Source organism: Ammospiza caudacuta, chromosome 2, assembly GCF_027887145.1.
Source record: "Ammospiza caudacuta isolate bAmmCau1 chromosome 2, bAmmCau1.pri, whole genome shotgun sequence".
Classification (NCBI taxonomy): domain Eukaryota; kingdom Metazoa; phylum Chordata; class Aves; order Passeriformes; family Passerellidae; genus Ammospiza; species Ammospiza caudacuta.
Window position 1 is genome coordinate 871,510 of NC_080594.1, and position 27,019 is coordinate 898,528.

Sequence of the window (27,019 nt, forward strand, 5' to 3'; positions counted from 1 at the left end):
GATGGTTTAGCCACAAGCTCTACCCAGTCTGGAGAGGGCTCCAACCTCATCCTCTGATCCTGCAACCCTGGGAAAAACCCTTCTCCAACTGCAAAACCAGGAATGCACCTGAACTCCCACATGCTTCAAGCACTGACCATCAGAAAATGAATGCTGATAACACAGAAAGTAAGAATTATAAACATCAGTCACAGAGGTCTGCAGATTCAGTACAAAACCATTTATTAAAAATGATTTATTTTAAAAAACCCACTCCACAAAACCCTTCATGTTTATGGCTTCTGCTCAGTGCTGGCACCACTGAGACACTCAACAGGAGAAACTGCTTTGTGGGACACAAACCCAGGAGGCTGCAGGGTCCATGGGCTAAAGAGTGAAGACTAATCCATGTGAAGGAGCAAGCTGCACTCCTGAGGAGGAGAACAATGTGTGGATGGATCCATGCAGTGCAGGCAGAGTCCATCCCATCCAGGACAGCAGGAAGCAGCCCTGGGTCCATCACTCCAAGCACAGCTTGGCCGTGGGCTGATTCACCTCACCAGCACGGACCGCAATCCACATTTCGCCGTCACACTTTGGATTCTGGGCTCTTTGTGGACTTTCCCGCCAGTTTCTCCTTCTCTGGGTCTGCCTTCGTCTCCTCTGCCTGGCTGGCTTCCCTCTCCTGCTTCCTGAGGATCACATACACGGCCACGAAGCACAGGAAGGCGCCCACCTCGAAGAAGAACTGCAGCCCCAGGTACCTGTGGGCACAGACACGACGGGTCAGGGCAGTGGGGATGCTCCTGAGAGCTCCAAGCAGCACCCTGGCACTCTGGGGAGGCTGTTCCAGGCACGGGCTCTGCCCCAGAGCAGGGAGCTGTCCTGGAGTCACCCTCCGTGGTGAGGGGCAGGGGAGCGTCCCTGGGTGCTCCCGGTGCGTGGCACAGGGTTTATCCCGCTGTCCCTGTGTCCCTACCTGTGCCTGAAGAGGGTATTGTCGTAGTATCTGCAGGCTGCCCTGCGCTCGCAGCGCCTCTCCCACAGCACGCAGGTGGTGTCGATGGCGCTGCCGTACAGCACCGGGCCCGGCATCCATGCTGCAACAGCACAGCGTCAGACTGGCCTCCCCTGCCCTCACACACCCCAAAACAGGTACCGGGGCCACAGACACCTCAAAACAGGTACTGGGGCCACAGACACCTCAAAACCATGGCACTGGGGGCAACAGCCCTAGCCATGGCCCCAGAGGCCACAGCCCGAACCCTGGACCAGGGGCCCACAGGCACCCTGGAAACAGCCCTCAGGGGCCACAGACACCCCGGAAACAGCCCTCAGGGGCCACAGTCACCGCAAAAACAGCCCTCAGGGGCCACAGACACCCCAGAAACAGCCCTCAGGGGCCACAGACACCCCAGAAACAGCCCTCAGGGGCCACAGGCACCCGGAAACAGCCCTCAGGGGCCACAGACACCCCAGAAACAGCCCTCAGGGGCCACAGACACCCCAGAAACAGCCCTCAGGGGCCACAGACACCCCAGAAACAGCCCTCAGGGCCCACAGCCACCCGGAAACAGCCCTGAGGGGCCACAGCCGCCCGGAAACAGCCCTCAGGGGCCACAGTCACCGCAGAAACAGCCCTCAGGGGCCACAGACACCCCAGAAACAACCCTCAGGGGCCACAGTCACCCCAGAAACCGCCCTCAGGGGCCACAGTCACCCCAGAAACAGCCCTCAGGGGCCACAGGCACCCCAGAAACAGCCCTCAGGGCCCACAGGCACCCGGAAACCGCCCTCAGGGGCTACAGTCACCCGGAAACAGCCCTCAGGGGCTACAGGCACCCGGAAACAGCCCTCAGGGGCCACAGGCACCCGGAAACAGCCCTCAGGGGCCACAGGCCGAGCCACAGCCTCAGGTACTACCGCCACCCCAAAAACAGGCCTCAGGGGCTATAGCCACCCCAAAAACAGGCCTCAGGGGCTATAGCCACCCCAAAAACAAGCCCCAGGGGCTAAAACCACCCTGAAAATAGGCCCCAGGGGCCACAGGCTGAACTACAGCCATGGGGGTCACAGCCACCCCAAAAACAGGTCCCAGAGGCCACAAATGCCCCCAAAAATATGGCCCCAGGGGCTACAGCCACCCCAAACCACGGCCCCAGGGACCGGGGATGGAGCCCTTGGAGCTGCCTTGTCTCAGCCCCCCATGTGCCCCCAGACCCTGCAGGGCAGCATCCTTTCCTGCCCTGGGAAAGCCCTCTCCAAGAGCTGCCATTATTTTCCAGGAAGGTATTTTAACACATTTCAATTTACCTAAAACTCTCAGCAGCATGAACTGTATGCCGACAGCAAATGATTTGTCTTCAGGCTGGATGCTCCTGAAAAATAAAATGGAACAAAATGCCCTCTGGTAATCCCTCCAGGATGGATGCTTCCCTCGCCCACACGCTCATCCTTCAACCCAGCCTCCGAGGATCCCAGGGAGTTCCCATTCACATCACCAAAGCTGATGAGGGTTCATTCATTAGGGCTGAACACCATGGCCTTTTCCTGGCCTGAAAATCCTGCCTGGCCCAGAAGAGCTTGGAAGTATCACTGACAGACTAAGACAGAGATTCCCCCATGGCTTTCCCCTCTGCCTCATGCTGGGCACCAGCCCCACCAGCCTGGGCGCCCATCTTGGCTGGCTCCATCCTGCTGCCACCTGCAATCTAAGGGCTGGTGTAACTCCCACCCAGGGCTGGTGTAACTCCCATCCAGGGCTGGTGTAACTCCCACCCAGGGCTGGTGTAACTCCCACCCAGGGCTGGTGTAACTCCCATCCAGGGCTGGTGTAACTCCCACCCAGGGCTGGTGTAACTCCCATCCAGGGCTGGTTTAGCCCCTGTCCAGGGCTGGTTTAACCCCCAGTCCCGCAGCTGGTGAAATCCTTCCCCCTGCGCACAGACCCGCTCTGGACGCCCTCTGTGCCTGCCCAGGAGGTGCCCAAGCCGTGCCCACCTGAGGATGAGCATGAAGGAGGGCGTGTGGGAGGTGCTGGCCAGGATGCCAGCCAGGCAGGAGAGCACCACGAAGGGCACGAAGAGGTGGGAGCAGCCGGTGCCACAGGGGCCTGGCCTGGCAGCGCCCGCTGCCCCGACGCAGCTGCAGCCCGTGTAGTTCTGCAAAGAGGAGACACACCACATCCACAGGCTGCTTCCAGAGGTGGAAGGGAACACTGCCAGCTGACAGAGCCAAGGAGAGCAGGTAAGGTTTGTCTGGGAATAATTAGCAGCAATTAGCACTCACTGCTTCGGGGAGAGCTCAGAGACACGTCCAGGGCTCCAGCAGAGCTGGAGAGGGACTGGGGATGAGGGACAGGACACAGGGAATGGCTTTGCAGAGGGCAGGGATGGATGGGATTTTGGGAGGGAATTCCTGGCTGTGCCACCTGTGCCAGGCCCTGTCCTGCTGTGACCCCCTGCATCCCAGGCAGAGCTGCAGCCACAGCTCAGGGAGTGTTTAATCAAACATGTGTAACCTCACCTTTGAGAGAGGCTCATAAATAACTAGCACAGCCTTATAGCAAAGAAAAGATGCCTTGGGGTGGTGGATGAGGAAATTCTCCATTTCTCTATTTCTTAGTCACATTATCTCTTTTTTATCTGTTTCAAACAAGAAACCTCTGTGTTGTTTTTTTTTTTTTTTGTTTTAAAGAGACCTTTAAATAAAATGAGTACAATCTTTTGGTTGTTAGGGGGTGGCAGTTTGCATAAGAGTGATCCCAGAGGCAGGGGCAGCTCGGGGTCTCCCAAAACCTTGTTCCTACATCCAAGCTTACATGGTGCCCTCTGGGAGGGCTGCAGCAAAGCTGGGCACACAATTGCAGGGTTTTCTGTAAGCTGGGAGGGTTCCTGGAAACCCTGGGACAGGGAAGGCAGCAGGCAATGAGTGCCACAGGTCCCTGTACTGCTGAAAATGGTAAGAAAAGTGTAAAATTTCTAAGAAAGCAAGGGCTGGAAGAGAGAGGCATGGTTGAGGAGGAGAAAAGCAGTTGGAAAGGGTCTGCTGTACAAGAGGCAGGCGTGGGGGTGCAGGAAAGCACATTTGGGACTGAGTCTGGCAGAAAGCACAAGTGTTATCAAAATGAAGCGCCGCTAATTAACAAAACGCTGCTGCAAACCGCCCAGGCAGCTCCCTGCTGCCATCACAGCCTGTGCCACGAGCGCAGGGAAAGCCACTCATCCTACACGGGCTGCTAACGCCCTGCAGCTCGGGCTTTGAGTGGCAGACGTTTCCTCAGGTGGGTCTGCCGAGCTGCACGGTCCGCAGAAGCAGGGGAGCAGCGGAACGAGCCCCAGCAGGGGAAGGCAGGAGAGAGCAAAGCGCTGCACGGTGACCCCGCACTGCGCTCCCCTGTCCCGCAGACACTCGGGGCAGCGCGGTGGGCCGGCAGGGCCAGCTGTGGCCAGCTGTGACTCACCAGCACGGAGCCGTCGGGGCGCAGGGCCAGGCCGCTGCAGCCAGCAGAGCAGGGGGACGCGTACTCCACGCCGTCGGGGCCGCACACGGGGTTGAAGCCGCGCTCGGGGCAGTGGCACCGCGCGTTGCACGCCATGGCGTGGTGGCCAGAGCCAGAGCTGGGGCCAGGAAAGGGTTAATGCAGGCACGGGGCATCACCCACGTGCATCTCGCAGAGAAAACCAACAGTGTGTGCGCTGGGGTCGGCAAAACCCGCCCGATTGCACAAGGAGCCCTTCCCCATGGGAATCCCACCGTCACCCCAAACCTCTGCTCTGCCTGGCAAAGCATCCCCACCACCCACTGCCCTCATTCTTGGTCCCAAACCTGGCCTTTGGGGTTCTTACAACACCACACTGTAGGAGAGAGCGAGGTTCCCCCTGAGGGCAGGGACCACAGGACGCTGAACAGGGAATTCAGAGACCTGGATCCAGCCTCCAGGGCACACAAGGAGCTCCTGCCCACATTTAGCTGTCGCAGCTTACACGGTGTGATCCCAGGGCTGGCCCCTGCCTGAATTATTCATCCATCACGCTTTCCAAGATGAAAACTTGTGCTGTTTGTGCCAAAACCGTGTTTACTTCGGGTTGCACGCTTGCTCCTCAGTAGGAAATCTCACTGGTGGAACTCTTGTAACCCTGCTCCTAAAACCCCGCTGTTAAAAAGGTTTTAACCCATAGGAGATAAAGCTGAAATGACTCCACCATGTGTGGATAAGTCACAAAGATGAGCTGTACATTTTCTGCCCTAAACCTGAGGACACAGCAAACTCAGATTTTAGTTTACCTCCACTGGCTGCCTCTCCTGAGGGAACAAACCCATTTCTGGGGATTCTGCCTGGCTCCCACCCCCAGGGAGTGTGGCTGGGGTGTGCCCACCCTGGATGCCCTGTGCCCAGCCCAGGAGCTGAGGTACCTGTCCCAGTGGGTGACACCGGCCACCTTCTGCGTGGGGCAGCCCAGGAAGAGCAGGGGAAAGGCGGTGAGCAGGCAGAGCAGCATGCCGAGCACACACAGGGCACTGCACTGCCTCAGGGACATCTGGAACCGCTTCAGGATGGCACCGCCCACCACGATCCCCACCATGGCCCCGGGGATGTTCACAGCGCCTGGGGAAAGGCAGGCATGCAGTCAGGGAACCTCCAGCACCACCCTGTCCCATCCCCTTCCACCTTCCAGGCTGCTCCAAGCCCATCCAACCTGTTCTTGGGCACTTCCAGGGATGCAGGGGCAGTCACAGGGAACAATTCCCTCCTAACATCCAATCTAAACCCAACCCCTTAGTCCTGTCACTGTACCTTGTTCTCCATCTCTGCTCTGTGCCTGTCCCTTCTCACAGCAAAGGCCCAGAGGATTTGCTGTTGGGTTGCTATTTTTCAGCACAGGTGGTTCAGAAGGGACCAAGGTTTTTGTAGGGATTGGTGCAGTAATGCTACAAAAAAGCTGCTTTTCAAAAGGATCCCACAGCAAGCTGGCTGCCTTGTGGATCCATGGGTGGAAGCTGTCAGGAGCAGTGGAAAGCTGTGCCTCACCCAGCAAAATGTGATTTTTCAGTGTGGACAGGAAGAAGCACCAAATCAGCCTGAGCAGGGTGTTTAATTTCTGTGCAGGGTAGGATTGTGCCCATTTCTGTGGTCACCCTTGTAAACCCCCATTTCCATAAAATCCCATTTCCATAAAACCCCCCATTTTTTGGGGGGAGACCAAAGTTCAGCTAGAGACACGCAAAGTGTTTAATTCAGCTGAGAATGCACAGGGAGGTTGCTTTCAGCCCCTCAATGCCCACGCAAGGAAGGAATTTCCAGCTACAGAAAGCTTTTTGATCTGAAAGGAAAAGGCCAAGCGAGACTCAGCGGTGGGAACAAAGGCCAGATAAATTCATCCATGGAACACGGTGCTGACTTGAATGCAGAGGGTAAATCAAGGCTGGGAACAGCTCAGCTGGCACCTCAGGGCAGGACAGCACTGCTTCAGCATTTAACCTTCCTGCTGCATTCAGCCCTGGCTCTGCCAGCCTGTTCTGCTCATTTTGTTCTGATTTATCAGTCCCAGACCTCAGAGGCCTCTTTCCCTGAGGTGCTGTTTGCTCAAAAACGTGTTTTAAACACTTCTGTGGCAGGATGACTGAACTCTCTGAGAGGGAGGCTTTACTCCAGAGGAACTCTTCCCAATTTCTATATGGTTTTTAAGGAATCCAGAGCTCAGCAGCACTTACCAATGATCATGTTGGCCAGGGAGGCTGTGAGGGAGAACTGCCTCTCCAGGAACTTGCCCATGAAGGTTGCCAAGCCAGCCACCATGGCAGAGAGGTTGACCTGAGCCAGCACCACCAGCAGGTACACGGGGTGCCTCAGGTTCCTCAGCAGCACCACGGGGAAACCTGAAAGGACAGGGAGCAAAATTCTGATCAGGGAGCCACAGGAGAGTTGGGGTTGGAGGGCACTGCAAAGCTCATCTCGTTCCACCCCTCTCCCTGCAGCTTTCTGGCAGGGCTGCTGCTAAAACAAACACAAAAGTAATGGGTAGTCATTACAAGTTAATTTATTTGTTTGCTGCGGTGGCAATTTCAGTGTCCTTTCAGTTTCAATGAGCAAATGAAAAGCGAAAAGTGCAATTTTTGATAAGAGCCAAGGAACACTCCAGCAAACTGCCCCAGGGCTGAACCCTTGAGCAGGAGAGGTGTGCAGCCTGCTGAGCACAGGGAGTGCCCCGTGCTGCCAGCTGGGAGCTGCCACTGTCCCTGCTGGAGCGATGTCCCCTCCCTGCACAGCCCAGAGCCCCTCTCTGCTCTGCTGCTGCTCCCCCTGTGCCTCCCCCTGTGCCTCCCCCTGCTCAGGAGCTGCCACTGTCCCTGCTGGAGCGATGTCCCCTCCCTGCACAGCCCAGAGCCCCTCTCTGCTCTGCTGCTGCTCCCCCTGTGCCTCCCCCTGTGCCTTTCCCTGCTCAGGAGCTGCCACTGTCCCTGCTGGAGCGATGTCCCCTCCCTGCACAGCCCAGAGCCCCTCTCTGCTCTGCTGCTGCTCCCCCTGTGCCTCCCCCTGTGCCTTTCCCTGCTCAGGAGCTGCCACTGTCCCTGCTGGAGCGATGTCCCCTCCCTGCACAGCCCAGAGCCCCTCTCTGCTCTGCTGCTGCTCCCCCTGTGCCTCCCCCTGTGCCTCCCCCTGCTCAGGAGCTGCCACTGTCCCTGCTGGAGCGATGTCCCCTCCCTGCACAGCCCAGAGCCCCTCTCTGCTCTGCTGCTGCTCCCCCTGTGCCTCCCCCTGCTCAGGAGCTGCCACTGTCCCTGCTGGAGCGATGTCCCCTCCCTGCACAGCCCAGAGCCCCTCTCTGCTCTGCTGCTGCTCCCCCTGTGCCTCCCCCTGCTCAGGAGCTGCCACTGTCCCTGCTGGAGCGATGTCCCCTCCCTGCACAGCCCAGAGCCCCTCTCTGCTCTGCTGCTGCTCCCCCTGTGCCTCCCCCTGCTCGGGCTGGCAGCAAAGGGCAACTTCCAAACAAACTGCTGATGAGTGTCCCAGATGAGGGCCAGGGCAGCCAATATGCTGGAGCAGAGATAAGGAATTAGCAGCGAGGATTAATGCAGAGGACTGCCATCAATTAATGGTGCTAATTCTCAGCACTGACAAACAAGAGGGACAATCTTTCTATCTGCTCCAGCAAAGCGGTGCTGGGGACATCTCCCTGGGGTTTGTCTGGGAGCTGGCCCCAGATGGGGACGGGTTTTGGCTGTCCTAAATCTTCTGTGAAGAGCAAAAGGACTCTCTGAGGGTGCAGTGGGGTCCCCCACGTCCCCAGCTCCCCTTCCAGCTCAGCACTCTGCCCTCAGGTCAGGCAAGCAGCCAAAAATCATAGGGAGCTACAAAAGCAAGTCCTTGGAGGGGCCCAGGCATACCAGCATGGACAAGGACCCTGGAATGCTGACCCTCTGCAGGCTGGCAGGCAGCAGGGAGGGAAGGAGCTGCATTACACCACTGTCAACCCACGGGGGGAGATGGTTTTGCTCTCAAGTACCACTACAAATACTGATTTTTGAAGAGTATTCCCCGAATTCCTTAGCTATGCTGCAGATGGGAAACCTCAGCTTGCTGGCTGAAAAATCTCCTGAGAGCCAATCCAGCCTTTTGTGGAGGATCTTTCACCAAAAACTCCTTTTCCCTGGAGGTCTCTGATCTTTGTAATTAAGCCTTCTGTCACCCCAAATCAGAGGTGAAAAGCTGAGGTCTCCACTTCATGGTGGGAGCAAGCAAGATTTCCACCCTCTGCAATCCCTAATTGGATCCTCCTCACAGCTCCGGAGAAGCAGCTGGGCAGACAGGGAAAACAAGTGGAAACTTTAAAATAATAAACAAAAACCATCCTTGAAACTGCCTTTGGGGACCATAAGGGAAACAAACGAGTCACGAGTGCAGCGCTCCAATTGCTTTGAAGATCACCTTCAATGGGCTAATTCCCAGTATGTGCAGCAGAATCTGCACATCCTCCCAGGTGTTTCCAACAGAAGCCTGGAAATTAGCAATGGAAATGACTTCAGGCAAGCTAAATCCTACATTTTCCATTACTGCAGGAAGACCTGATGCTGCAGCAGGAGGAATTTGGGAGGAGTTTGTGAGTGTGAGGAGCAGGGTGTAAGCTGGTGCCACACAGAGTGTCTGTGCCAGGGCCAAATCAGTGCCCAGCTCTGAGTCCAGAGAGAGCTCCATGATGGGCTTGGAACATCCCCAGTGCTTGGAACGTCCCCAGAGCCTGGTCTGACCCTCACCCTGCACACAGCCCCGTCCTGGTGCTGCTGCTGGGCTGGCAAAGCCCTCCCTGCCCCGACAGAGCCTCCAGGGCTCTGCAGCTGCCCCTCACAGCCTGCCCAGGGAGGCTCAGGGGCTCCCAGGAGCTCCTTGTGGGATGGATGAGTTCCAGCCCACCCTTGCTCTGCTTGCAGGACGTGGCAGGAATTACCACAGGGGTGATTTTGCTCTCTGGGTATCCCCAAAGCAACAGAAGACACGGCAAAAGGGTTTCCTTCTCCACAGTGATGGAATGGTTTGGGTTGGGAGGGACCTTAAAGCCAATCCAGTGCCACCCCTGCCATGGCAGGGACACCTTCCACTGCCCCAGTGTGCTCCCAGCCTCGTCCAGCCTGGCCTGGGGCACTTCCAAGGAGATTCAGGCTGGAGAATCTCATCTCCAAAGGCTGCTTTAATATATTATAATGCAGAAAATAATAGTTAAAAGAGAAACGGAGAGAGGAAACAAAACCAGCAGGGGAGTGGTGAAATGGGAAGGAAATTGTCTTTCCAGTGACTTGCAGATGAGCCAGCCCTGAAGTCTTTGGGCTTCACCCAGATTGTCCCAGGTCCCCATCACACACTACCTGCCACCCCATTCCTGGCTCTAAAAAGAGTTTTGTATGAGAGATCCCGGTGATTTCAGCAAGGCTGCTCTCCTGACATAAACCAGACACTTCATTTATTTCAGAGCTGGGCTTTGGGGGATAAATCCTGAGAAATAATGGATTTATTAGCACAGCCCTGACACAGCAACGCTGATTCCAGCCCCGCACCAAAGCTGCAGCCGGAGCAGGGAGCTCATTTTGATTCGTGTTTGGGAGGCACAGAGTAGAGGGTTGGTGTGAAAATCCCATCTGAGCACCATCAATCTGCTCCCACGCAGCCTCTCCCAGCACACAGGTTTCTAAATGACAGTGCCACAGGGTCAGGGAGGGAAGGAACCCCCGAGTGCCTCTTCTAATTGAGCATTAGGCTGACAGCAAGCAGGAGGAAAGTCTGCCCACGCCTGCCTGGCTGAGCCTGCCCTGCACTGACCTTCAGAACACGGAGAATTTGCCATAAATTGATGGGATAATAGTTGGGAAATATGGAGGAAGCTGACACGGAGTGTCTTCAGAGGGTCACTGTTCTTCAGTGGCTGCCAAAGTGCAGAGTATTTAAAAAACCCAAACTTCCCAAGCACTATCAGATGCCTCCACAGACTGAAGCCCAGCTGATCCCCTCCAGCATAAAGAGCCCACTCATTTCCAAACAATTTAACTGCACTGGGTTCAGATCTCCTTATGGGTTTTAAGTGCCCAGACCCTGGCCCCAGGCAGTGCTGGCCACCCTCAGCGGGACAGGGTCAGCCTGCCTTGGACAGCATCTCCAGCCTTGCAGGAGGGAGTCTGATGAGGATTTTTGGGGAGGAGAAGTTGCCAGTGCTGCTGTGGGACCGATTCCTGATTCCATGGCCTGAGCAGTCCCCAGACCCCTCTGACTGAAGGGCTCTGTCCCTTCCCACAGCTCTGCTCCAGCCCCACAGCCAGCACCCCTCCTTCCTGCCTGCATTTGGGCTCTGGTGAGACTTTGGCCTCTGATTCCCACTGCCCACATGAGCCATAGATCACAGAGTCACAGAAGGATTTGGGTTGGAAGGGACCTTAAAGCCTATCCCATCCCAACCCTGCCATGGCAGGGACACCTTTCACTGTGCCGGGTTGCTCCAAGCCCCGTCCAGCTTGGCCTGGGGCGCTGCCAGGGAAGGAATGTGACACTCGGAGTGACCAAGGCCAGGTGCTTTGGCTGGCAGGAGGTGCAGCAGGGCAGGGTGGGCAGGGAGCAGAGGGCTTAAACCCAGCCCTGAGCCTAAGGCGCTGATCCAGGGGCTGGGCTGAGCCCAGGGGAGCATCCCTGCTCCCTGGCAGCACTGCAGCCCTGGCGTGGCCCAGTGGGAGCTGCTGTCTGTGCAGGGGGCTGGCTCACTTACGTCTGATGAACTCCATCAGGGAGAGGCTCTCCGTGTGCTGGGACCTCGGCCTGAGCTGGCTCAGCATGTCCTCCTTCTTCTTGCTGCCTCTGTCCTCCCCTCTTACCACCTGGGGACACACCAGAGGCTGTCACTGCACACGCCATGCCACAGCTTCCCCTGCCCTGGCCCTTCTCTCCCAGACCTGACACACAGCAGCCCAGCATGGCCATCCCTGTGGTGTCCAGCTGTGCTCCCTGCCCACACCAGGGCACAGAAAGCCAAAGGGGCACTGCTGGGTGTGTTCTGATGCCAAAGGGGCACTGCTGGGTGTGTTCTGACCCCAAAGGGGCACTGCTGGGTGTGTTCTGACCCCAAAGGGGCACTGCTGGGTGTGTTCTGACCCCAAAGGGGCACTGCTGGGTGTGTTCTGACCCCAAAGGGGCACTGCTGGGTGTGTTCTGATCCCAAAGGGGCACTGCTGGGTGTGTTCTAATGCCAAAGGGGCACTGCTGGGTGTGTTCAGACCCCAAAGGAGCTGCAGGGGAGCCCCAGGAGCAGGCTGGGATGTCACTGCAGCCGCTGGGACACCGGCACTGACAGGAGCTGTGCTGCTGTGCCTGGCAGGGCTCAGGGCAGAGAGGTTTCAGGGGAAGCCACAGAGTGTTTACAGCTCTGCCACCCCATCAGCTCAGCAGCCCTGATCCGAGCTGGGCAAATGAGTTCATTGAGCAGCAATTAGAGAGCTGTAATGGACAGGAGGAATCGGCAGCTCTTGGGCTGAAACCTCTGCTCTGAGATGAGAGTGCTCATTAAACAGCAGCGAGGTCACAGTGTCTGTGCTGGGGCTGCCACCTGCCCTCTTTGAGGGCAGAGGCAATGAACTCCTTTCCTGTTTTGAATTGCTGCAGCTCAGGCATTCATACATTTTTCAAATGCAAAGATAAAACCCCTTTCACTTTTCAACTGCCTCACAGGGGCTCTTCTCTGCTCTGAAACTGCAGCGTTTTCCAAAAATACATTCAAGCTGCTCCTTCCTCAGCTTCCAGCTGTTTGTACTTGTGAGAGTCAACAGTCTGCACGTCCAGACAAAAGCCAGCTCCCCCCAGTCCCCCAGGCTGGGATGTCCCTGTGTGTGACCCTTGCAGGGCACGTTTCCGTGCCTCAGCTGCGTGCACACGGAGCAAAGCCCTCACAGAGGGAGGCAGCTCCTCTCCCTGTGCTGCCTTGGCCCTGGCAGGGTGTTTCGCTGTCTGAAAGGATCAGGAAACACATTCCTATGGGCTGAAGGAAAGCAGGGGCAGAAGGAAAAGCAGGAATCCTGCCTGCTTGCTGTGGATGATGCTGGAATGGTGCTGCTGCACCATCAGAGATGCCCAAGCCCTGAGGAGGATGCTGTGCCTCTGCCACGGGGGATTTTGGCATTGTCACAGCAGAAATTTGTCAGGCTGGAGCTGGAAGGCGCAGTAACACGAACTGGCTGCTCAGCCCTGCCCCAGCATCTTGCCAAGGAGAAACAAACTCAGCTTGCAAAATGCCCCCACACTTGGATCTTCCTGGATGAATCCTTAAAGGACTCAGCTCCTTGCTGCCACTCATTACATCTGACGGTTCTGCAATCAGATTTTATCTGCATTTTTATCTGCCCCTGGACCCCTGAAATGTCCAGGTTGGACACTGGGGCTTGGGGCACCCAGGGACAGTGGGAGGTGTCCCTGTAACCCAACCATGCCATGATTCCATGAGTCCACTGGCATCACTGCCACCCTCGGGGGGCTGGAGGAGGCAGACAGGCTTCTGGGGAAGGAGAATGAAGCTGCCTCACAGTCTGCATCAGGAACAGCATCCCCAGCCTGAGCCTGGCCTGGGGAAATCCCCCACCTCCCTGCACAGACTGGAATAAACCCGGGCATGGCTGAGCAGGGCTCTGTAGGAGAGGAAAATGAAAGCAGCTTTCCCTGGCAGCTCCTGCTCTCCCCACCTGCTCTGCACCTGTGAGAAGGGCAGCCAGAGGTGCCAGCAGGCTGGCTTGATCCAAATGCACCCCTGGAAACAGGGATAAATGACCTGCTCTGTGACAGAGAGGTTCTCTTTGTTTATTTTGAGGTTTCTGCAGAGTTTCCCTCTGTCTGTGAACAGAACCTGGCACTCCCAGCTCGCTGAAAAGTAAGGTCAGAGAAGTTATTTTCATATTAGACAAACAAAGTGTAAAGCCTCACTGCTTGGGAAAGAGTTATTTTCCTTTTGACAAGGTCAGGCTCCCTACAAACACCTCATTATGCCTCTTCCAGCAGGTGTGGGTCCCTCCAGGGACCCTATTTCCAGGAGTGCTAAAATAACCAGCTGAGGGGCACCTTGCTCCCACCACAAGGGAGGATTATTTTTAGCTGCTGTTTGTGCCTGCCTTTAGAGCTCCCTGGGGAAAGTCCAGCTGTGGAGAGCAGGATTCCTGCAGCCTGTCCTGCCACTTGGCCCTCTTTGTTCCTCAGACCGTGCCCTGGAAGTGTCTGTTTTGTCTCTGAGAGCAGCTTTGCCCCTTTCAGTCCCTTTTTGTGTCACCCTCAGAGCTGCAGGATAGGCAGAGCCCGTGTGCCAGGAATTTTGGAATCTTGTGACAACACTGCTGCCTGCCTTGGGATGCAGCAACACCAGCAGATGGCAAAGCATGAGCTAAACTGCGGCCACACAGCAACTGGAGCGTGCTGGGAGTTCCTCACAGGAACAGGACACAACTCCAAGGAATGGTCTGGGCCCATGGAGGCAGGATTAAACTGGAATTACTGGGGAAAAAGCTGCTGTTGACTGAAACCAGTTTGTCCAGTATAAGAGCCTCATCCTCTCATCCCCTTCCTGAGATCATGACAACATCATGGCTTTGCCATGGTCAGCCCTCAAGAGGATCACTCAGGATACTTTGGTGCTAGAAACCCACAGACAAGCAGCAAAGCAGAGAAATAAAAATGTTCTGGGTTTGGAGCGACTAATTTAGGAGAAAAAGATCAAAAGAGCAGCTCCACACTATCATTAATGTTAACACCAGCCATTCCAGGGACTTCAAAGGAAGAATTCATCAGGAAAAGGTGAAGCTGCAGCGTGGAATAAAACACGTGGATGTGTCTTGGCTGGTGGGAGGAGGCAGCTCAGTCCCCAGAGGCAGAGAGGGCTCAGTGACACCCAGTGTTTGCTGCAGTGCCCACTGGGGAGGGTGGGCACCAGTGGGATCCCAGCTGGGGCTGCAGGAGCTCCTCAGAGCTGAGCTTTGCCAGGCTGTGCCTGAAGGGATGTGCTGTGGGCAGGACAGCACACACACACAGGAGAACACCCACTTCCAGCACAGCTTGGAGTGTGAGCTCCTGCAGCTCACATGTGTTACCCAGAACAGCACGTGGCAAACTTTCTGCAGAGCTTTTTATTTGAAATTTGTAGGCAGGGCTCCTCGCTAGTGCTGATACCCCCATGGGACAGGTGTGGCTGCCCCAGTGCCTCCCCTTCTGCAAGGAGGGCAGAATTTGGCTATTTACTCACTTTTCCTGCTATTATTTTTAGCTGTCAGCAGATTCCAAGAGCTTTCTGAGGGAGATGCAAAAATGGGGGAAATCCAAGAATTCAAGAAACTCGCATACTGCAGAGGGACACGTGGGTGCTCAGCCATGTGGGATGCTCCCTACAGATCCCAGCCAGCAGAGCAGGGTGAGATCTTCCTGCTCCTTTTAAAATCAATAGCCTGCTCCCCCTTAAACCCTTCCAGAGTGCAGCACTTGCCAGGAAGTGCAGCTGTGCTAGCTGGAAGTGCATTATCTGCTCTCGAGAGGCGTTTATGAAATTAATATTCCCATCAGCCCTAATGAAGAACTTTTCCCTAAGATGAGCCTCGAGCCTGCTGGCCCAAACCTTTCCCAAGGCTTGAGAGCAGCCCAGGCTGCAGGAGGAGCAATCAGGCATGCTGCATTTGGGGTCACCCCCTCCTGCCATGCACAGGGCACCCCATCACCTCACAGCTCAGGTCAGCAGCAATAAATCACTACACCCCCAAGCTGAGCTGGCAGAACAGGTCAGGGAACCCCCAGTCTGCAATGATTCCTGTGGAGACTCAGGCAGCGTCAGAAGAAATGAAGGATTGCTCTGCGCAGACTTGTTCAGACAGGGAGGTTTCGACGCTGTCCCGAGGTGCAGCACACGTGGAGGGCACAGACACCACCTCCAGCACGGCCAAGAGGAGCACAGCTTCACCTCCTGAGCGTGTCCCAGCAGCTCCAGCCACATCCCAGCCCTCAGAAACAGCTCCTCTGCCAGCACAGCTCGTTCTGCTCTGCTGCTCCCGAGGCGCTGCCACGCACAGCCGGGACGCTTGGGATGCTCCTGAGCTGTGTCACGCCCTGGGGAGCAGCTCTGGACTGCTCAGATACTCCCTGCCCTGCTCCCCAGCTCTGCTGTAGAAGAGCTGTCCTCATCTGCCAGGAGCCCACTGATGGAATTTCGATTCCCCCTCCAAAGGTAGTGATTTCTCCTGGACAAAAGCTGCCAGGGTGGACAAAGCCGGTGCCCTTCACCTCCCCTGGCAAACCTCTGGTAAACATGAGAGTCTGGGACTGCATCCTCGCCAAGGCACAGGACTCTCAGCGGTTCTGGTTCCTGAGGCAGACATTTCAGCCCTACCGAGGTGTATGTGTGTGTGCAGAACCTCTCCTACCTCTTTAGGCATTTCCCGTGGGAAGAAGAAGTATGGCAGGGCGCACAGGGCCACCAGGCTGGCGGCCACCAGGAAGCCGAGCCACCAGGCCCCCACCCAGCGCGGGTCCTTGTTGGTGAGCTGCACCTCAGCTGCAAGAGGAGAGGAGAGGGGCATCAGACCGTGCTGGCACAAAGCAGGGACCCAGTGCACCAAAGGCTGGCCCCTGCCACCCCCAGCACCAACCAGCCCCAAGGTGGTGGCTCCCAGCCTGGGACCATCAGTCCTGGGGCCTGGGCAGCATTTGTCCTGCTCATCCCACCACTAAATCACATTTCATGGTCTCTGCCCCATTTCATTGCCGCCCCCAGGGCGTCCAAAGAGCCCCTTTGGATGGAGACAGCAGGCACAGGGGATGTGCTGGATGCCCACTCTGCCCCATTGACACAGAGAACCCCCAGGAGGCTGGAACACCCCTGCTCCAGAAGCTGTGCCAGCACTTGTGGTGCCTCACCTGATGTTACTTTGTCGATGTCCACGTAGAACCTGAGCATGGCAGAGCCCAGCATGAAGGCCACCCCCGGCCCCACGACCGTCAGGGAGAACAGGATTCCTGTGGGGCACGAGAGCAGGGAGGGCTCAGCCTGGGAAAGGGACCTGGGGGACACAGGGGCCTCAGGGTGGGACCAGGCTCTGCTGCACCTGCCTCCAGCACAGCCCATTTCCCTGGCAGCTTTCCCATCTCCAGGAGTAACAGCCCCATGCTCCCCACCTTCCTTTCCCACGTGGAATTCCCTTTGGCTCAGACCTCTCCTGACACTCAGCCTCCCAGAAGGACTGCAGTACTCCCAGGAACAGGAGGTGCCCCTTGGCATCAGTAATCCAGGGAACACCAACTTTTACAAGGTGAAGGAGATAAAAGTTATGCGTGAACTCTTCTCTGTGAATTGCTGATAAAAGAAATCCACACATGTAACATTCAACTCCTACCTTACATGTGAGGGGTTTGGATCATCTACCAGAACAAAACTTGATGCTGTGCTTCCTTTTTTCAGCAGTAATGACCTGCTTTTGATCTACCTTTGCTGCTCCATTCAGTTCAAGGCTGTCACAGGTAGCGGCTGGGAAAACTGGAAGGAGCTGCAAGGACCACCTTGTCCATCCCACCATGCCGGGACATCCCTGTGGGCCTGTGCCCAAGCTGTTCTCCAACAGCCCCTCTGCTGAAGGGTACCCTCCCCTCTCCCAGGTGGTTAATACTGCTTTCTTTGGTTTGTTTGGTTTGGTTTAGTTTTTTTGGCTTTGCTGGCAGCTAAACAGGGTCCCCACTGCTGCCCCTTAAACCTACAGCTGCCACTTGTGAACACAGAGATCAGACTGTCCCTCTGGTCCTTCCTGAAACCTCTTTGGAGGAGGATATGGAGTTTTTGCCATCCTCAGGCCAAAACCCCCAGCTTCAGCCCCAAATGGCGTTTCCCAGCTCTCCTGCTGCCTGCCCAAGCCCGAAGCGCATAAACCCTTCCTGCAGAATCCTTCCTGGCCGTGGGCAGAGCAGAAGGGCTGTAATGAACCCTGCTCTCATTAATGCCCATTATCCCAGCCCGAGAACAGCCTCACCCAGGTAGAGGGGGGAGTTCCTGTGGCTGGCGAAGTCGTCGATGTAGGAGATGCCGAAGGGCTGGATGGGCACGCCGCCGATGCCCAGCAGGGCCTGGGCCACGAACATCACCAGCAGCACCTCGTGGTTCTCCCTGGAGCCGTGGGGAGGGCAGCTGGCGTCGCTCAGGTTGGCCCCAGCGCCCAGGGCCCCGGGCTGGCACAGGTCCGTGGTGTTGCTGAAGGTGCCTGAGGTGACAAGGGGACAGCTCTGAGGAGCTGGGTCTGCAGGAAGGACTTCTTCATTTAGGCACTGGAAGGCTCTGAGCTCTCCCTGCAGCCTTTCCCAGGAGAACACCCCCAGCTCTGGATCTGCTCCAGCAGCTCCATGTCCTTATCTCGGTCCTTGTCTTATCCTTATCCTGGTCTTAGATGGCAGGTGAAAGAAAACACAAGGAAGTGCAAAGATCACTGCACTGGTGTTTACAGAGACAGGATCATGAGCCAGGAAAGCCTTCAAGGCTTTTTCTCCATCAAAGGTCACTCCCAGAACCTTTGACAGACCGCCCAATACAGGTAACTGAGCAAACCTGCAGAGTTTGTGAGCGGCTACCCAGGAAATGAGAGCTCGTTTTTCTCAGAAGAGGAAAGGGCTGATTCTAGCACCCTCATCTTCCTCAGAACCCCAGGCAAGGGGGTGCTGGCAGCAGGATTTCCATGGTTATGCCCCAGATCCTGGGGAACTCCAAGCGCTTGGACTCTAGCCCACCTGCAGCAGCACTGCTGAAACACCAACTCAGTGTTTCCAAGCTGGGGTTGCAGCTGGCCCCTGCTTGCAGCCAGCAATGGTTCACCTATTCAGCCTTCCTTTGGTGTCTGCAGTTGCCTGAACCAGCTGCTCTCCCTCTGGTGAGCCAAACAAAAGCTGTTCAGTGGAGGTTTCTAGAAGGTTTGCTGGAACTTCATGGCAGGAACTGGGGAGGTAGCGAGTTACTTGTTTTCTCCTTTCTTTCTGTTTCCATCCCTTCATTTTCCTTAGGGAGAAAATCCCAAACCTACGCTGTCCTGTTCCCTACATGAGTGATTTAAACCCTTTCTCAAGGGAGGCTGATATTCCAGTGGGGTCTAAAACCTCAAGGACAGCCCAGCTAGACCAGGGAAGGCAGGTGAGGCTGGACGTGCAGCAAACAAGGGGAATCCGAGGGACAGCCTGCATTTTGATTGTTTTCCTGCCCTTTCCCATGGTTCCCACATCCCCCTGGCTCTGCTTTCCACCAGTAGCTGTTGCCTCTCAGGGCTGGGATGATTTCATTCTCAGAAAAATAACATTTCCTGAGGACAAGCCAACAGCTTGCAGCTCTCAGTGCCTGGTGGGAAGGGCATTTCACAACAGCTCCCACTGCCAGGGGGCAGGGATAGGTGGGATGTTGGGAAGGAATTGCTCCCTGTGAGGGTGCCTGCCAGGGAAGCTGTGGCTGCCCCCGGACCCCTGGGCTGGTGGAAGGTGTCCATGCCATGGCAGGGGCGGAACGAGATGATCTTTACGGTGTTTTCCACGCGAACCATCCTGTCACTCTGCTATTTGCTCCTGGTGTCCCAGGTTCCTGAGCAGGTTCCTGAGCAGGTTCCTGAGCACTCACTGGCCACGGAGCGGTCGTACTCGTAGGGCCCCGTGAGGAAGTGTGGCAGGGCCATGAGGAAGCCGGCCAGGGACACCAGCAGGGCCCCGCAGCCGATGAGGCGCGGCCGGTGCACGCGGCTGCCCAGGTAGCTGACAAAGACGATCAGCAGCGTGTTCCCAACCTGCAGGGACAGAGCAGCGCTGTGTCCCCGGGCAGGGCAGCACGGGGACAGCGCCCAGGGGCACGGGGACACGGCTGGGGACACGCTCACCTCGTTGAAGGAGGCCAGCAGCCCCGAGGTCTGGCTGGAGAGGCCGTAGCGGCGCTCGATGGTGGAGATGGAGCTCTTCAGGTAGCCCGAGACCAGGAGCTGGGAGAGCTGCAGCAGCCCGTGGCAGAACACAAAGAACTGCCAACACAGAGATGGAACCCCCAGCAGGGTCACCCAGAGCTGCAGGGTCACCCAGAGCTGCAGCACAACCAACTGCATCCCCCCCAGAAAGGCACCATTATCCAACTTAAACCTCTGACCACAAGCCCTGGAAATATCACCCCTGCTCTACCAGCAGTGAAATCTCCTGAGGTCAGGTCAGAACCACGGAATTGACCCCTGCCAAAGATCACAGCAGGGTCAGTATCTGCGAGAAGGCTGTAATATCTTAGCTGAGAAGTGGCTTTGGACAAACACATGGCTTCAGCTGGGATGATCCCTGTTTGTGTTGGCCCTGTCCCTCGGATGCAGCAACAGAAGGGAGGTTGCACAACACCCAGGGGCAGACAGCCATCCCAGTGCTGGGAGCTTTTCTGGGACAGGAACGAGCCCTGCCAAACACACCAACAAACAACTCCTCTGGAGAAAGTCAGCAGGGACAAGAATTCAGGCTGCTTTCCTTTCCCTCTCACAAAGCCCTAGATGTAAAACACATCTCCTTTGGAAAATGTCATGGCTCTATTCCACTTCCAGACTGAAGCCACCTCCCTCCTGGTGCCTTGTGGCTCTGCCAGGCACCCCTCCAGCCCCCGAAGGAGCTCAGATATCCAGCCCAAACAGTCACGCACCCTCAGGACACGGCCCACCCATCTCCCTGTGGGACAGGCTGGATGCCCTGGCTCCTTCCAGAGCTGCTGCCCTCAGCCTGGGCTGGTGCCCAAACGCTGGGGCACTGCTCCTGCTCTGTGTGTTTTGCAGCAGCTCCCACCATGGAGAAACTGCTGAGTCTGGCCTGGATTTCTGGATTTCTGCTGCATCTCGTTCTGATCCAGGCCTCAGTGAGGTCACTGCCAAACTGGGCTGCTCTGACAGCCAAGGCAGCAGCCCCAGCACAGAGAGGGGGAAGGTCAAACCCCTGGGAATGGCAGGGCTGGGCTGAGGTCACTGCACACCAGGACAGCATCCAGGACCCCCTCCTTCCAGGCTCACGTCACCACTGAGGGCTGCAACGTGTCTGGGCTGGGAAAGTGTCACCCAGCCAAAGGAAAGCGTCCCCAGTCAGCTTTGCTGAACTCCTGCGTTCCTCCCAGTCACTGCCCGTGTCCAGGCTCTGCTTGCTGAGCACATCGCTTCAGAGGGAAAGGCTGAAACCAGAGCTGCTCATTGCAGCATCCACAGCACACAGCCCCCCGAGCATCCAGATCCTGGAACTGCAGGGGTTTACAGAGCTGCCCAGCACTGCCCTGCATCCTCTGCAGCTCCAAGTGCATTGGCAATCTGGTATTTTAGGAGAGATGGCCCTGCAGTGGCTTGGGCAATGACCCCAGTCCTGCCTCCAGGGGCTCTTTGCTCTCAGCCATCCATTTTCTGTCAGGAAAAGAAAGAGCAGCCTTTGCCTGGCCTTTGGATCTGCTGGACTGGCGGGACTGATGTGGTGCCCAGCAGGTGACCTGGACTGGCAGACACCAGGCTTTTCCCAAGGCAGCAGGACACACCATGGACACCAGGAGCAGCCCCAGGGCTGAGCTGTGCTTGTAAAGCCTTCCCTTAATCCATGGAATTAAACAGCTCAGAGAACCCAAACCACTGCTGCTCCCACCCCACATGTGCAAGGGAACAGAGAAACACCCTCCATCCTAGGCAGCCAGTCAATCACAGAGCTGGGAATGAAACGCCAGTAGTTCCACTCCTGGTGGTGTGGCAAAGGCCCTTTTCCAAGGGCTGCCTGTGTTTGCAGGGTGGATGGAGCAGCTTGGCAGCAAACTCTGCCCCGAGGGCTCCCAGCTGACAGCAGCACGTCCCCACCACGCTCCCTCCTCGTGCCTGGGACGTTCTGGGGCTATTTTCAGAGAGGGTTTGTGCCTCAGCACGTGGCACAGGCACACTGGGCTGAGCTCACGGCAAATGGCTCTGGCAGGAAAAGCCGGACCAAAAACCAGTTTGGCTGGGCCTGTGGCTGGGAGGGGCTTAAATCCCATCCAGTGCCACCCCTGCCATGGCAGGGACACCTCCCACTGTGCCAGTCCCATCCAGGTGGCCTTGGGCACTGCCAGGCATCCGGGGCCTCCCCACCCTCCCAGGGAGCAATTCCTTCCCAATATCCCATCTAAATCACAGTGCTCCTTGAAGCCAAGCAGGGCAGGTTTTGGTTATGTCCCTCAGCTGCATTGGGACATGTGGTCATGGTTTTTGTGACACGCTCTCTGGAGATATAAATACCCATAAAAACTGCAGTGCTGTGATTTTTGGTCCTCCAGCCACTTCAAACACATCCAACCACATTGTGCAATGGTTCTGCGGCTCTGCAAGAGCCATTCAAACCCTGGGCTGCAAGTTTTGTTCTCTGAGGAAGTCATTTAGAAACCGGACAGGGCGGCCTGACTTCTTGAAAAATAAGCCCAGGAGAAAAAGGGAAAACATCCTGTGCTGAGGACAATTGTGCTCTTGGTGACAAGGGCTTCCTCCACATCTGCCCGTGGCAGGGCTTGCGACAGGAGGGTCTGCAAGGTCCCCCCAGCCCAAACCAGTCTGGGATTTTGGGATCTACCATCACAGGTACAGCAAAATACAACTTGATTCTGCTGGCTTTGCCCCTCAATGCTTCAATCTTTGAACTCTTTAAAATATCTCCTCATGGAAAAATCAGCAGGGCCATATTTCTAGAGATAAACTTGCTGGGGAGTAAAGAAGAACCAAGCAAAGCCCAGCAGATAAAAAGCAGCTGAATGGGCTGAAAGAGGACTGGGCAAGAGCCTCAGGCCATGCTCTGTGTCTCCAGCCTCTGTGCAGGCTCTGCCTCAGTGACTCACTTGGCTCCTGCCACAGAAGGAGGGTGAGTAAATGCACCAGCATTTGTAGAAAAACCCTCAAAACCCCAAATCTTTCCCACAAAAGGGACGGAGAAGTCTTGAGCCTTTAGGTCCAACTGTCATGTTGTGCACTCTGGCCTGGTGAGACTCCCTAATGAGCCAGGTAATTGGCTTCCAGCTACCCTGAATGTTGTAATGCACTGTGATAGGGTGCCACTATTGGTAACAGGGAATTATTGAGCCAGAAGGGAAAGAAGCAGATGTTGCAAACACAGGGAACCATTCCACGTGCAGCCTGTGGTCCTGCAGAGCTCCTCAAGCCCTCACATGGTGGGCCTGGGCTTGCACCAAACCCAGGAGGACCCGGGACTTAGAAGGAAGGCTTCACACTGACAGAGCCAGGGCTAGATGGGCTCTTGGGCAGGAATTGTTCCCTGCACAGGTGCCCAGAGCAGCTGTGGCTGCCCCTGGAAGAGTCCAGGTTGGACAGGGCTTGGAGCAGCCTGGGACGGTGGAAGGTGTCCCTGCCATGGCAGGGGTGGCACTGGATGGGCTTTGAGGTCCCTCCAAGCCATTCCAACCCATCCCATCCCAACCCATCCTGTGACTCTCTGGAGGAGCTGGGAGTCAAACCTGCACTGAAACGTCACTGCCCCACCACTGGCTGTGGAATGGAGACACCTGCACACCAAAGGCACCTGTACCCTGGGAAACCCAGGGGCCATTTCCCAAGCACACCTGGTGCCCATAAATCCTCCCAGGGCCCTCTGCAGGGGGCTGAGCTGCTGTTTCCCAGCCCGGGGAGCCGAGGGGGTGCTGGGGAGGCAGGGGGTGTTTACCTTGATGCTGAGAAAGGGGCTCCTGCAGAGCCTGCTGCGGGCCACGTCGGGCTGGCTGCTCCCCGTCATGCTGTCAGCCTGTCAGGGATAAATCATCAGCACAATGCTCCTGGCCGGGCCTCAGCTCCCCCCTGCCCGGCAGGCAAAGCCCTGCCAAACACCCCCACAGCGGCACACGGGTCTCCCCGGCGGGCACCGATTGTTCCTGCGACAAGGCAGCCTGCGAAATGTGAACCCCAGAGGCTGCGAGGTGAAACGCTGCTCAGCAGGGCCAAGGACAACATTGTGCAACACTTCTGGGGTCGGTGTGACTCCTTATCAATGGCCCGGGTGATGGGGCACCCTCGGCTGCTGCCGGCAGCAAACTCTGCCAGGGCAGCTGGCAAAGCTGATGGCTGTGCTGCCATCCAGAGGCTCCTCAGCTGCCTGGAGAAGTGCGAATCGAAGGGGAGCAGTGGGCTGCAGAAATGGGTTTCCAGAGGGATCCCACGGGCTGCAGAACCCCAGAAGTTCAAGGAGACGCAAAGTCCTGGCCCTGCCCTGCCCAGGACTCCCTGCATCCCTCTGGAGGGATCTGTCCGGGCTCGGGGGCAGCAGCTCCTTGCTCAGCAAGCCCTTCCCATCCCTCTCCATGCTGGGCACTGCTGGATTAAAGCCCTGCATCCCTCCCTGTGCTGGATTAAAGCCCTGCATCCCTCCCTGTGCTGGGCACTGCTGGATTAAAGCCCTGCATCCCTGCACATCCCATTGCCACCGCGGCGTTCCCGCATCTCCCCTGGAATTACCCCTCCAGGCTCGCTTCTGGACCCTCAGCCAGCACCTAAACGCGCCCATGCAATGGAATTCCAGCCCGTGGGGAGCCAGCAGCCCCTCCTGCCCGCAGGTCTCCTTCCCTCCTCCCCAGGGACCCGCGATGTCTTTGTTGGGTTTCAGCGGCCAGGCTTCCTGCTCAGGAAGCTGCATTGTTCCCAGGCACGCTAGAGCCATTAGGCTTTAACTTGTTGTTCAGCACATTCTAATAGATGTTTTCATCTCCGCAGCAAATGGGGTGAAAGGCTTCCCATTATTGCTGTGTGTAATTCTATTTCCCCCGTGATGAGAGGCAAAGGAGCGGGGACCCGCAGCCTCAAACTAATTAACAAAATGCCGGGCTTGATGTAACTTCTCGCAGGAGCAGCCTGCCTGCGCTGTGGTGTTCATAAACCCTGAGAGGTGAATTCCACAGGGGACCCGCACGAGTCCTGAGTGCCACAGCAGCCTCTGCAGAACGCGATTGCTGCCCTCAGCCCCTTCTGAGAGAGACTGCTGTAACAAATGCAGGCTGGGATCAATACAGCGGGTTTGATCCTCGATGGAAGCAGGCAGGAAAAACTGCCCGGCCCCTGGAGGTCCAGCTGAGCAATGCTGGGGCAGAGGCACCTGCCTGGCTCCAGCCCTGATCAATTATCGACAGCCCCGAGCTTGCTGCTGCTGCTGCCCCTGGGGTGCTCAGGGGGCAGGAAAAGGGTGGAACAGCAAAGGCAGGAAACCCAAGGGAGCCTGGATTTCCGGGGATGGGAATACTCATGGAGCTGGAAGCAGGCTCCATGTCCTCTAATGTCTCTGTCCCTCATTAGACCTGCAAACCACAAATCCAGAATGCACCCTGTTATCCTTTCCAGCTCTCCTTTACATGTGTGGAGGAAGGAGGTAGGGCGCCTGACCCCCGGGCAGTGCTCAGCAGAGACATCAAACACCAGGGTTTGCCAGCAGATCAAACTGAGCACAAACCCTGCCCTCAGATCCCGCCCAGCTCACCCAGCTCCTCTCCCTTAGGAAGGAAACTAAACAGAAAAGTACTTTGATCCTGCTGAGAGGACATCAAATAAAGAGGGAGATAAGGCTTAACTGATAAAAAAAAAGAAAAGAAGGAAGGAAGGAAGGAAGGAAGGAAGGAAGGAAGGAAGGAAGGAAGGAAGGAAGGAAGGAAGGAAGGAAGGAAGGAAGGAAGGAAGGAAGGAAGGAAGGAAGGAAGGAAGGAAGGAAGGAAGGAAGGAAGGAAGGAAGGAAGGAAGGAAGGAAGGAAGGAAGGAAGGAAGGAAGGAAGGAAGGAAGGAAGGAAGGAAGGAAGGAAGGAAGGAAGGAAGGAAGGAAGGAAGGAAGGAAGGAAGGAAGGAAGGAAGGAAGGAAGGAAGGAAGGAAGGAAGGAAGGAAGGAAGGAAGGAAGGAAGGAAGGAAGGAAGGAAGGAAGGAAGGAAGGAAGGTTGTTCAGAGTGTTGCAGATCCATCACCTGCTGTTATTCCTTCAGCTACAGGTGCAGGGTTTGTCCTCAAAGCCCAGTTTTCTTCCCACTTCTGTCCTGGGTCAGTGCATCCCTCAGAAAGGCCTGGCGTGGCAATCCCAGGGATCTGAGCTCAGCCTCACACCAGGTGATGCCACTAAAATCCTGCCAGGAATGCCAGCCTCACCTGCCTGGCACCTCCCCTCTGCTCCCAGGGGACAGTGACTGCAGGGAGCTGCAGGCTGGGAATAACCCCCATCTGTGCAGGGAAGGATCCCTTGGGTTGGGAGGGACCTTAAAACTCACCCAGTGCCAGCCCTGCCATGGCAGGGAACCTTCCACTGCCCCGGCTGCTGCCAAGCCCTGTCCAGCGTGGCCTGGGACACTGCCAGGGATCCAGGGGCAGCCACAGGGAGGAATTCCCTCCCCAAATCCCACCTCATCCTGCCCTCAGGCAGTGGGAAGCTTTCCCTGTCCTGTCACTGCCTATATCTGAGGCCATCTCCCAAACCATTTGCAGCACTGATTCAGACGCTCCACTCGTCCCCAGGCTGCCTTGCTTTGACACCAGGGCAGCAGAAATGCCCCAGACCCCTCAGGGAGCTGCAGCAGGGTCCTGGCTGTGCCAGCAGGGTCTGGGCTGGGTGCTCAGCACCCTGTCCCATTCCCCAGGCCATTTCTCCTCCCAAAGCCTTCATCAGCAGCTGCTCCCTGGGCTGAGCAAGGAGAGGCACACGCTGGGCTCAGCAGAGCGTGAGTAAATAACAGCCAATGTAAGACAGCAAATTAAACCCCAGCAGGGCACTGGAAATGCCAGCAAATATTCCAGAATCTGTCTTCCTTCTGCTGAATAATTCTGCCTCTGGAGGCTGGAAGGGTGTCAGGGTGTGTATTTACCAAGGGGTAATTTGTGTATTTATGTGCCTGGGGTGAAGGGGAAGCTGGCTTGGAAGATGTGGGTGCAGAGATGCTTTATAACACAACAGAAGGGAAAAGCAGTGGACACACAGCATGGGAAAAGGCAGGGAACAACAAGGGATGCAGGGATGCGCCCGAGAGCTGCTCCTGCCTTGCACCATGTGGCAAAAAGAAAGAGAAATGAGATGGGCCCAGCTCAGTGACTCTGTGCAATGAGAAATGGGCCACAGATGACAGAAATCTTACAAGAAATTAGAATAGGAAAGCATTGCTGGAGGTTAAAAATGAGAGGCACAAGGAAAGCTGGTGTTGGAACACATGACGTGCAAGCACGGGCAGTGAGGGAGAGGCTCAGCCCTGCCCTGGTACCCCTCTGCGGGGGGATGATGGAACCCTGCTCCCCAGGTGCGTGCTGTGTGCTGAGGCCCCCCAGAGCTGCCTGCCTGTCCCTGGCACCCAGGCTGAGGGGGCTCCTGCGGGGTGACCAGCAGCACCGTTACACTGCTCCTGCCCCGTCCCTGCCGCCACCTGAGGGTTCCTCTGGGGCTCCAGGCTTTGTGGGCTTTGCCACACCGGGACTTCCCAGCTCTGCCAGTTTTGCTCCTCCCCTCCACGGTTCCATGCAGAATGTTGAGCACAGAAGTCACCCCTGTGTTCTGGATGGAGGCAG

At 56.6% G+C, this 27,019-nt stretch overlaps 1 protein-coding gene across 2 annotated transcripts in view; it reads right to left on the reverse strand.

Annotated features, from left to right (window-relative positions):
• Positions 1-253: 253 nt before the first annotated feature.
• SLCO2B1 (solute carrier organic anion transporter family member 2B1) overlaps positions 254-27,019 on the reverse strand; it is a 29,566-nt gene continuing 2,800 nt past the window's right edge. Inside the window, exons 1-15 of one of the 2 annotated variants that reach the window (XM_058825065.1) lie at positions 23,956-23,967; positions 23,171-23,248; positions 19,363-19,500; positions 19,110-19,272; positions 17,491-17,718; positions 16,388-16,486; positions 15,895-16,025; positions 11,226-11,334; positions 6,694-6,858; positions 5,395-5,587; positions 4,442-4,598; positions 2,980-3,140; positions 2,293-2,357; positions 959-1,079; positions 254-743 (exon numbers count right to left, since the gene is read on the reverse strand). In XM_058825065.1, the coding sequence (XP_058681048.1) occupies positions 569-743; positions 959-1,079; positions 2,293-2,357; positions 2,980-3,140; positions 4,442-4,598; positions 5,395-5,587; positions 6,694-6,858; positions 11,226-11,334; positions 15,895-16,025; positions 16,388-16,486; positions 17,491-17,718; positions 19,110-19,272; positions 19,363-19,500; positions 23,171-23,239 (1,974 nt within the window). In that variant the 5' untranslated portion in view covers positions 23,240-23,248; positions 23,956-23,967 and the 3' untranslated portion in view covers positions 254-568. Of the gene's footprint in view, positions 744-958; positions 1,080-2,292; positions 2,358-2,979; positions 3,141-4,441; positions 4,599-5,394; positions 5,588-6,693; positions 6,859-11,225; positions 11,335-15,894; positions 16,026-16,387; positions 16,487-17,490; positions 17,719-19,109; positions 19,273-19,362; positions 19,501-23,170; positions 23,249-23,955; positions 23,968-27,019 lie in introns of those variants that run through there. The other variant, XM_058825064.1, reaches the window with a different exon arrangement.